A 9,960-nucleotide genomic window follows, 5' to 3' on the forward strand; every position below is an offset into this window, starting at 1 on the left:
TTACATCACATCTCAGCTTTAAAAGCTCAACTCCACACTCTCTATTTCTGAATTGAGAAAGCTCCTCGGATGAGAAGCGAAACGTCTTCAGCTACAGAATAGAAGTCCAGTTGTTTTTGTTTTTTAACTTTTTTTGAATTTACCATGGCCTGGAGGACTGAGAATCTACACCAGCATAATGCATCAATTACTTTTATAAAGCAAATGTAGCTAAACTTCTTCAAATATTTACTTCAAAATCAGGTGTATTCCCTGGCACATGCACAGTATTGATTCTACTGTTTGCTTGTGATGAATATAAATAATCAGAGGCTGAGTGCAAACATGAGGAAGTGTCACTGTGAGGTTACAGGAGTGAGTGTTAGATAACGCTGCCATCTCGGGTTACTCCACATCGTGTTTGCTTTCACTGAAGCTGCACCTGAGGGTACACCTGCATCAATTTATGTTTTTATAATCATCTTTTCAAGACATTCCCACAGATGTAGGCTTCATTAAATAAAGGGGAAACTGTTTTTGTTCAGAAATAAATATAAAGTTTGGTTCTGGCATCATTTTGAGTCACTTTTTAAATCTTTGTACTCTTCAGTTTCTGGAGCTTTTTTGTGTTTTTCAGAGATTTAGACACACTGGAGTCAGAGTTTTCACAGATGGGAGGTTTTAAAGGATGCTGTAGATCAGGGCTTCCCAAACTTTTCAGCTTTCAACCTATAAATTAATCATAACAAAGGTGTGTGACCTCATCTGTTGGCTGTTTAAAACCCATAAATAAGAGCATAATGACAACACAACCAGTCCTAACATCCATTATGATATATTTTTAAATCAATTTATGATTTCTATTTCAATTCTGTCACAATTATGGTGCAAATATATCATAAAAACTAAGTTTTTATTTGCAGGTTGATATCTGGAGATTGTCTCAGGACCCCTGCTTGGTGTTGGGTGACCCACATTGGGGTCCCGCACCCTAACTTTGGGAATCATTGCTCTAGAGAAGCTTTGTAGATTGCAAAAGGTGAACTTGGTAGATTTAATTGAGTTTCGGACCAGGCAAAGGTTTAGAACCTTGGAATAAGTGCAGCTATATCCAGGGTATCTCCAACCCTCCTGAGAAGTGCCTTTGGAGTCGCAGCCAGGAGCTCAGATTTACCCGAGTTTAAGGGAATCTGTAGACCCCCCAGACTTTGAGACAGGAAGTTATTCAGAGAACTTGGTGGATGGTTTGGTGCTTATTTGTTTACCTTCGGTATAATTAAATAATTAAAAAGAGACTGTCCAAGTACACAGCCTTGAGGTGCTTCTTGATTGACCCGGGTTCTAAGGGAACAACAGTGGCAGACTGGTTTTTATCATCTAGGTGGGATTTAAACCAGAAGGAAGCTGTGCCACTGACACCAAGGAGGTGATGCTGGTGGTTAGGAAGGAAAGAAACTGAGTCAAAGGCAGCAGAAAGATAAAGATTATTCTGGTGTGCCCTGAATCCAGACTGAACAGGTTCAGAAAGGTTACAACTGGAAACCACATTTTCCTGAGAAACTGAAGATTAGAGGTTGAGCTTTATGAGATCTTATGGTTCCAAACCTGGTTTCCTCAGGATGGGAGCAAGAAGACAGTTTTTACAGGAGCTTGCTTCAGTGAAGGGGTACCAGGAAGGCTGGGTCTTGGAGACCAACTGGGTCACTTTGGCAAAGGCAGCACTGAGACTGTAGAGCTGAGAGGGACTGAAGTGGAACAGGGTCCTTAAACCGATGATGGATGGAGTCAGTCTTTATCTGCAAGAAATGCAGGAGCAATGATCAGGATCACCTGAAACATGGAGGGTCAATTTGTTAATTACCAATGAAACATAAATAGTTTTGTATTTTAGAAAGAGATTTTTAGTGCAGTCTTATATGGATTGTGTAGACTAACAGAAAGAAAGCCCAAATCTCTCCAGTTAACATCTAAAGCCAAGCTCAATCTGTTGGATAAGTCTTAAGAGGGAGGACTGATTAATTCCCTAAATCACTTTGGAAAATGACAAATATTAAGGCTCCAAAAATCTTAGTTTGTTCATTTATTCATTCAGATTCCAGTGATATACAGTTTATTGTAAAAGAAGCAAAATAAAATCAGTTCTGTTCTTCAACAGATCCTGTTTCAGTTCGTGTCCCTGGTTGTCCTGTGTGGACAGAAAGCAGATCTGTCAGACAGCCTGGTGATCTTGTTTTCCTTCTCTGCAGAATCTGCTGTCCTGTTGAGTAAAAAAAACTACTCACGGTGTATCTTTGCTGCCTCCCTCCAGAGGAAAGCAGCCCTAACACCAGATACGTGTATGCAGCTCACATTTACCTCACCTGTGCCAGCACATAAACACAGCCGAACCGAGAAAACACTTCCCTGCACTGCAGCGTCTTCTGCTTTCCACACAAGACACTGGACTCTGGACACAAGAAACAGCCCTAGTTTCTCTGTCTTTATTCCCAGAACGTTTGGCAAGGTTACCAACATAAGAGGGGAGGAGGGGAGACCACACAGAGGCAGAAGGGGTGGGCTAATGCAGAATGTATGAGACACCGGAGAGGAGGAACAGTTGCCCCTGAGCAGAGCGGAGCAGTTTTCATCGATCACATGAAATCTTTAGTTTCTGGGTCAATAAACTCCAGGTTTGCAGCCCAGCATGAGGTGAGGAGGAGGTAGCAGAGGAAGGGGCTGGGCTTCTGTGTTGCCTTCAGGGACTTTCTGAGTGTTGACTGCAGCTCGGTGGACACACATCCTGAGCCGGTCGGCATGCAGGGTTCACCGGAGGAGAGGCGGGATGACGGAGAGGACGGGACGGCAGGATGGGAAAACGAGGAGAGGGAGTCCCTGATGATGGAGCTGAGCAGGATGGTGCAGAAGGTGGTGAAGGAGAGCAGCTGGTGGGAGAGGAGGGGGGTGGACTGCAGCATCCTGGGAGCAGCTTTCCTCAGTCTGCCGCCTGGTGAGAAATAACTTCACTCAGATGTTCAGATAGTTAAAACTGACAGTTTTAACTATTATTCTGGGACCTGTACTGTAATTATTTCATTATCTTCGAGGGATTTTGTTACTCTCTTCAGTCTCTTTTTGCTGAGATTAATGTTTGAGCAAAAATCTTTATCAGTTCAAATATAAACTAAATTCCTACCAGAATCAGCAATCCTGCAGCTGTAACTTATCACTGCCACAGAGAGGGAGGGGAAATACCACCCTGCTTTTCAGCCCTGTGGTGGTGTTACTATTATTATTTTCTATAAAACTTGGGGTCAGAGCAAATGTGACAACAGAAATGTTAAAAGTGCGTGGATGGATCTGTCTTTGTCAGTGTGACTACAAATAGTCACTTTTCTTCTATTATTAATCAGATTCTTCTTTGGTTTATATTCCAACATGGCTGCAGAACTTAGCAGCTAGTTTGATAATTAACTTGGGGAGAATTGAATAAAATAATTTGCAGAAAATCCAGAATAACCTAAAGGGGAAAGAAGGAGAGGTTTTAACCTGGATCTTCAAAATTAAGTTATCAGATACTTTTCAAAATAAGAGTGTGGCTCTGTCTTAGAGATTAGTCGGTGTGTGTTGGCATCCATCAAACTTTCTCCAGAAATTTTCAAGTTTAGGTTTTATTAGTTTGTATTTGTCTTTGTTAATTACAATTCAGGCAGCTGAGATTATTTTAAGATTGCTACAAACAGAAGTTGAGTTTCTTTCAGACAAAAGTTTCATTTTAAACATTTAAATAACTTCTTCTTCCTGCTCAGACTCGCTGACTCATGGTGTCAGGTCAGCTGCTGACTCATGATCAAACCGCTGCATATCAGGACTGGAGTTTCATGCTGCAGTGTAAATAAATCAGCTTTTCAGCTGTGTTCGTGTTTGAGTCTGAGGTGTTCAGCACGTTCTCAGCTTGAAATAGGCTGCTTTGAAATCCAAGACGGATCACATTAGCAGAGTTTTATTGGGTTAGGGGGAGAACGTGCTCACTAAATCCTGCAGGCAGCCCGAGGAGTTAATGCTGTCCAGAGATCCCACATGACTGCGTTTAATCTGAGTCACATTAATAAGGTCAGGGTCAAAAAAGGCTGTTTGTTGGATAAAATGTTAAAAAATAAAATAAACGTTCTGATTTAATCGCTGTTTTAAACCTGGATGCAGGTGAATGATGTCAGGAAGGTTTCAGTGATAAAAGCTGGACCCAGATTCAGCTGAAGTGTCATTATTTCATCTGATTTGATCAGTTAGAGATGATAAAAAGACGTCTAAAATAAGTTTGATTTTTGTTACGGCACTGTGGGGCACTAATGTAGAAACAGCTTTAATGTCTCAAAATCCAACCTCAAATTAAAATACAATTCACGACGTTTATTCAACTAAAAGGAAAAGATTTGCATGAAAAATTAAAGGCCTGGCATCCCTTTTAGGAATGCATATCACCCTCCGTTTTAGTCAAACCTTGAAATTAACGTCATGTGGAATCAAATTCAATATCACGATGTCTTGTTTGATCTGTTAGCACTCGAAGGACGTGTTGGAGGAACTCCCAGTATCTGTAAATCCGACCGAAGTTAAAATCCATTCAGTGGTTCGTGGAATATTTTGCTAACAGACAAACAGGGTTGCCTCCCACAGTTAATGCATAAGTTTTAAACTAAAATATAATTTAATGAGCAGTTCTCGAAGTGTGTTGTCTAGAAATCATCAGACTTTTGCTCATCACCTAAAACATTGAAGTTACAGCTGTTTTTAGGTTTTCAGCTGGCTGCGGTGGCCATCTTGGATTGGGCTGGCCTCAAAAGTTAATCAGGTATAGATGTAAAGCCAATGATTACTTTGTGGAAGTTTCATTAAAATCTTTTTAGTGGTTCATGAAGTATTTTGCCTCCTTTCGGAGTACTTTCTGACATGTTTGGGCTTCAGAGTTCGATTCTGAAGGAAAACAAAGAAATGTTATAAAGTTCGAATAAAAACACTTTTTTATCTCCTGTGTTGTCCTGCAGCCTTTCTGCTGCTGAGCTGCTCGCAGCTGCCGTGCTTCTCGCTGGGGATGCTGCTGATGGGTGTGGCTCACGCCGTCATCACCGTCAAAGGGACTCACCTGGCCAGCCACGGGGCGCTGAGCGACTCGAAGGTCCTGAGGAAGGTCTGCGCCGTCTTCTTCATCGAGGTGAGCTAAATAAACTCCACGCTGTCACATCACAGCCCTCAGTCCGAGCCGGCAGGTCTTACCTGGACCCAGTACGCTCTGATTGGTCAGCTCCAGAAGCCCGAACAGGCTCCACCCACCATCCAGAATTTAAGATGGCGCCTCACTGACTGTATAGAAACACTGCATTTTCTAAAAATGCTGAATGGTTGCTGAAACTCATTAAAGAAACTGGAACTGAATTGAAGCTAAAAGAATCAAAAGTTAAAATGAGCAAAACAGATGCTGAAACCTAAAATCAGCTAAATGAAGCTAAAACCAGCAAAAGAGTAGCTAAAAGCTGAAAATGAAGGAAGTATGTAGAAGTAGATTTCAGAGACTGAATGCTGACTCAGAATTCAAACAAATATATTTCTGCAAGTGTAAATAGGTGCAGCAGTAGCAGCTAGCTGTAGCACTCCTGGTAGTTTCAGAGACTGGAGTTGTTTTAGTACGGCGGCTGTTCCCTTTAGCCTCGATTGGACTAGCCGTTAGCTCATCAGTCCAGTTATCAGGTTATTCAAAGTGCTATCTACAACAGGTAAGATATTAATTGTTGATAACCCTACCAGAGGATCCCACTTCTAAAGATGAGAACTATCCCTTTAAGCTAACGGCTAGTCGAGCTGGGGTTTACTCCAGTTCAGTTCTGGAAAACAACAAACTGAATTTATTTCAGTGAAACGTCTAGTAGTTTGGATAAAACCCGTATCAGTTTTTGACTTTGGACCCATCTGTTGGCGCTCAGGTCTGCGGCTCGTTCTCAGCTCATGCCGGAGTCAACGGCCACGTCAAGCTGCACCACGCTCACACCAACATCATCGGGCTGGGCGACTCCAGCATCTGGAAGGTCCCCGCTCTGCCCCGCACCGTCTACCTGTTCCTGGCCCCCCTGGCTGTGCCGGTCATCACGCCGCTGGTTGCCCTCGGTGAGTCGGCTCGGGTTCTGCTCCTCTGGGTCCTTGCCTCGCTCTCCACCTGATTCTCAGGTCTGTCTGGTTCTCAGCTCATCAGGATGGATGTTCCTTGGTTTGGAGGCTCAGGACGGTTCTGATGGTGGCGCTGGGCCTGGCCTCGCAGTACTGGCTGCTCGTCAACGTGTCCGGGTTCAGGTCCGTGCACGGCGCCCTGCTCTGCATGCTCGTGTGCAGAGCCATGTTCTCCGTGCCGTTCATCCACGTCAACATTTTCCAGGTGAGGACACGCCTCCTGCAGAGCAAACTCAGACGATTTCATCCAAAATGTTAAATGAGTGAACGATGAGTCAGCAAACGCTGAGTCAGCATTATGAGTCCCTGAACGCTGAGTCAGCATTCTGGGTCCCTGACTGCTGAGTCAGCATTCTCAGTCCCTGAACGCTGAGTCAGCGTTCTGCTTCCTGGTTCTGTTTTAGTTTAAAGCTAGCCTTTTCACAGTTTTAGGTTTTTGCCAGCCTTGTGCTACAGTTTTTTTCTTTTAGCTAGTATCTGCTCCTTTTAGCTTGTCTTCTGCTTCTTTCAGCTGTAACATTTCAGTTTCAGTTTTTTCAGCAGAGGGTCATTTAGCTCTTAACGTTGACACTGCATCTTAGCAGAAAATGCCAGCCGTTCTAGCGGTGGATGTTTTAGTTTCAGAGAGTTGATGTCATATGAAAGATAAATTTTTCTCACAGATTTGCTCGTTTAATTTCTTGCCAGACGATCACGAGCGTCTGGGAACATTTCCTGTGAACATTTTTCAGTCAGAGATGTAAAAGGATAAAAAGAAGAATTCATGCATGATTTTCCTGCAGGTCTTTGTTCATTGTTCGGATCAAAGTGTGTGAAGCTGGATTAGAAAACAGGATCCTGGAAGGATCTGAGGGGAGATGTTTGTTCTAACTGGGAGGTCAGACTGGAGACCTGTTCTCCAGCCTCTCCTGGGACTCCTGATGATGTTGTTGGCTGGTTTCTCGTTTTTACCTCCTGAACTCTGAGCTTTAATCCATCTGACTCTGTACAGAAAACATGAGAGCAGCAGAATCATCAGTTTTCTTCTCCATCAGAGACAAACTGACTGTTTGGTTTCTGTAAAGTTAAATCTAAAATCTGTGTCTGGTTGCAGCACATTGGTCTGCCAATGTTCTCCATGAAGAAACGACCAAAGAGGATTGACCAGATGACCCTCGGAGTCCTGAACCTGCCTCGTAACTTCCTGCTGGACTGGACGTTCGGACACTCGCTGATCAGCTGCCACGTGGAGCACCACCTCTTCCCCTTCCTGTCAGACAACATGTGCTTAAAGGTGGACTTTCTCCACCTCTAACTCTACAGCCATGCTGAAAGATTAAAAGCACCTTCTTTAAATTTGAAGGTTTTCATTTTAGTGTCTACATACGCTGCATGTTCTGTCCTGTTCCTGGTGTATTTTGTGGCAGCGCCACCTACAGGCCCGGCAGAGGAACTGCATGATCTTTTTCTAAGTGGCTGAAAACATTTCTAGAAAAGGTGCTGTGTTTACGACGAAATGGTTGATTTTGAAAGGACAGCACACATGTGGACAGGGCCTCAATGACTGCACGAATCCCAAACCATCAGCCCTCCACTACCGTGCTTGACAGTTGGTTTGAAGTGTTTGCTGCTAAGCATCATGGGTAAACGCCTCCACTTTGGTCTGGTTCTGTTCCAAAAGTCTTTCCAAACCCAAGTCGTGCTGCCATGTTGTCTTTAGAGAGAAGAGGCTTTCCTCCAGACAAGTCTTTTTCTAATTGTCCTGTCATGACCTTTAACCTTTAACCTGCCAGTTAAGGGTCTGAATCCTAGGTTGTTTGCCTATTTTAAAACCGTGCACCATTAAAGACACTGACAGACTTTTTCCTCTGCAGGTGAAGCCGGTTGTGTCCAGCTACCTGAACGAGAAGAAGCTTCCCTACCAGGAGGACACCTACCTGTCCCGTCTGCACCTGTTCTACCACAAATACCAGGAACTGATGGTGTTTGCCCCGCCCATCACAGAGCTGGTTGGGGTGCAGTGATGGACTGATGACTCCTCAGCGGGCCTGAAAAACACAAACTAGGCACGAAAACCATCTGCAGCTCAGTTTACTCACATGAGTTTTATTTTAAATTAATATCTGAATCAGTTTTTATGCTTTCAGGTGATTTCAGCTCATGAATTAAGATGTTTCCCTAATTTACTGTAGCTGGTTTGTGCTCTTTTTTTCACATATTTTTATGATTTATTTTCTTTCTCCCACTGCGTCTGTTGATTCTTTGTTTACAAGTTAAGTAAAATTAAACTCAGAGAACGTTAGTTTAGACGATGATCTGAATCCAGGTTTACTTCTGTCAGCGTTTCTTCCTCTGTTTGTGTTTTCAGTCCTGCACGTGTGATTGTACGAGTCCCTGCCTGGTGATAATTACTGGGATTTAAAAGCACACCCTGAAAACTGCCCAGATTGTAACTCAGCGATGGGTCAAGTTTGATCCACATACTGGGTTAAGTTTTCTGCCCCAGAGTTGGGTTTAAATGACTAATCTGTTGAAAACCCAAATCTGGATGTATTATCTTATTACAGCTTGAGTTGGTGTGTGCTAACTGTGGCTTCGGCTGCTAACTTTCAGAAATAAAGAACACTGAGTGGACGAAGCAGGAACTTTTCAACCGTTTTGACCCAATATTTGGTCAAACCCAACCAACTTGTGACCCCACTGGTTTTTTATATATTAAACTTTTGGTTTATAACCTAAAAAAGCACAATGATCCACTTGCACCACCGATCAGAAGCACACGATCCATCTGTTCCGATCTGGTCCCTGGTTTGGACCTCGGCTCCACTGCTGGACTCCAGATGGCAGCATTTACTCAGCGGCTGCTCTCTGGGCTCTCAGGTGGTTTTGCATTAAATTTAAATCTTCCTCTTTGACTGTGGAGCAGCAGAAATGTTCCAGCAGAAGTCGTTTCGGTTTTTAAAACACCTCGTCTGTGAGGGATGGAACCTGCAGCTCTTTGGACCAAAACACAGAGATTCACTTAATAAAACAGATTAAAAGTCACTCAGTTTGGGTTTTTGTGTTTTCTTCTGTACCTTTCTTTAGCTGTAACTACTTCAGCTGTTTTAGCTGTTTAGGTATCAAGACCTTCAGCTTGTTCTGGATATTAGAGCTCTGGCTACGGTGGCCCTGAGGTGCAAAGCACTACAACATTAAAAAAAACACAACATTAACAAAAACACAACAACATTAAAAAAAACACAACAACATTAACAAAAACACAACAACATTAACAAAAACACAACAACATTAACAAAAACACTACAACATTAACGAAAACACAACAACATTAACAAAAACACAACAACATTAACAAAAACACAACAACATTAACAAAAACACTACAACATTTCACCAAACCGGAAAAGGTAGGTCCCAGTGGGAGACCTCTGATTGGCTGTCGTCCAATCGCTGATTGGACGACAGCTCGTTTTACTTTACTACATTTTCACAAATAAAAATAATGCTTGACATTACATAATAATGCATAAGTGCTGTTAGCACAAGTTAGGATATCTATTATATATGTACAAAAAACCTATAGCTTTGTATCACAAATGTAAGAGCACCTCTATGCACTTACATTTGATGACCACTGCCTTATTGAAGAAGATGCAGTTAAAGGTGAAGGACGAACCAAGCATGTCTCCAGACCTAAACCCAATAGAACATCTTTGGGACATCCTCCAAGCCCAGGAGAGTTAAGACAGTTTGGGTAAATAATGGTGTCCACACAAAATATTGACAATATAGACATTTTCACAA

General features: G+C 42.7%; 1 protein-coding gene across 1 annotated transcript in view; it reads left to right on the forward strand.

The window, feature by feature from the left end:
* fads6 (fatty acid desaturase 6) overlaps positions 1-9,198 on the forward strand; it is an 11,599-nt gene extending 2,401 nt beyond the window's left edge. The window contains exons 2-7 of the mRNA XM_025011088.2: positions 2,226-2,965; positions 5,001-5,167; positions 5,934-6,114; positions 6,192-6,379; positions 7,268-7,447; positions 8,028-9,198. Coding sequence (XP_024866856.1) covers positions 2,773-2,965; positions 5,001-5,167; positions 5,934-6,114; positions 6,192-6,379; positions 7,268-7,447; positions 8,028-8,177 — 1,059 coding nt within the window. The 5' untranslated portion in view covers positions 2,226-2,772 and the 3' untranslated portion in view covers positions 8,178-9,198. The remainder of the gene's footprint in view (positions 1-2,225; positions 2,966-5,000; positions 5,168-5,933; positions 6,115-6,191; positions 6,380-7,267; positions 7,448-8,027) is intronic.
* The last annotated feature ends 762 nt before the right edge of the window (positions 9,199-9,960 follow it).

The sequence above is a fragment of the Kryptolebias marmoratus genome, linkage group LG17 (genome assembly GCF_001649575.2).
Source record: "Kryptolebias marmoratus isolate JLee-2015 linkage group LG17, ASM164957v2, whole genome shotgun sequence".
Lineage (NCBI taxonomy): Eukaryota > Metazoa > Chordata > Actinopteri > Cyprinodontiformes > Rivulidae > Kryptolebias > Kryptolebias marmoratus.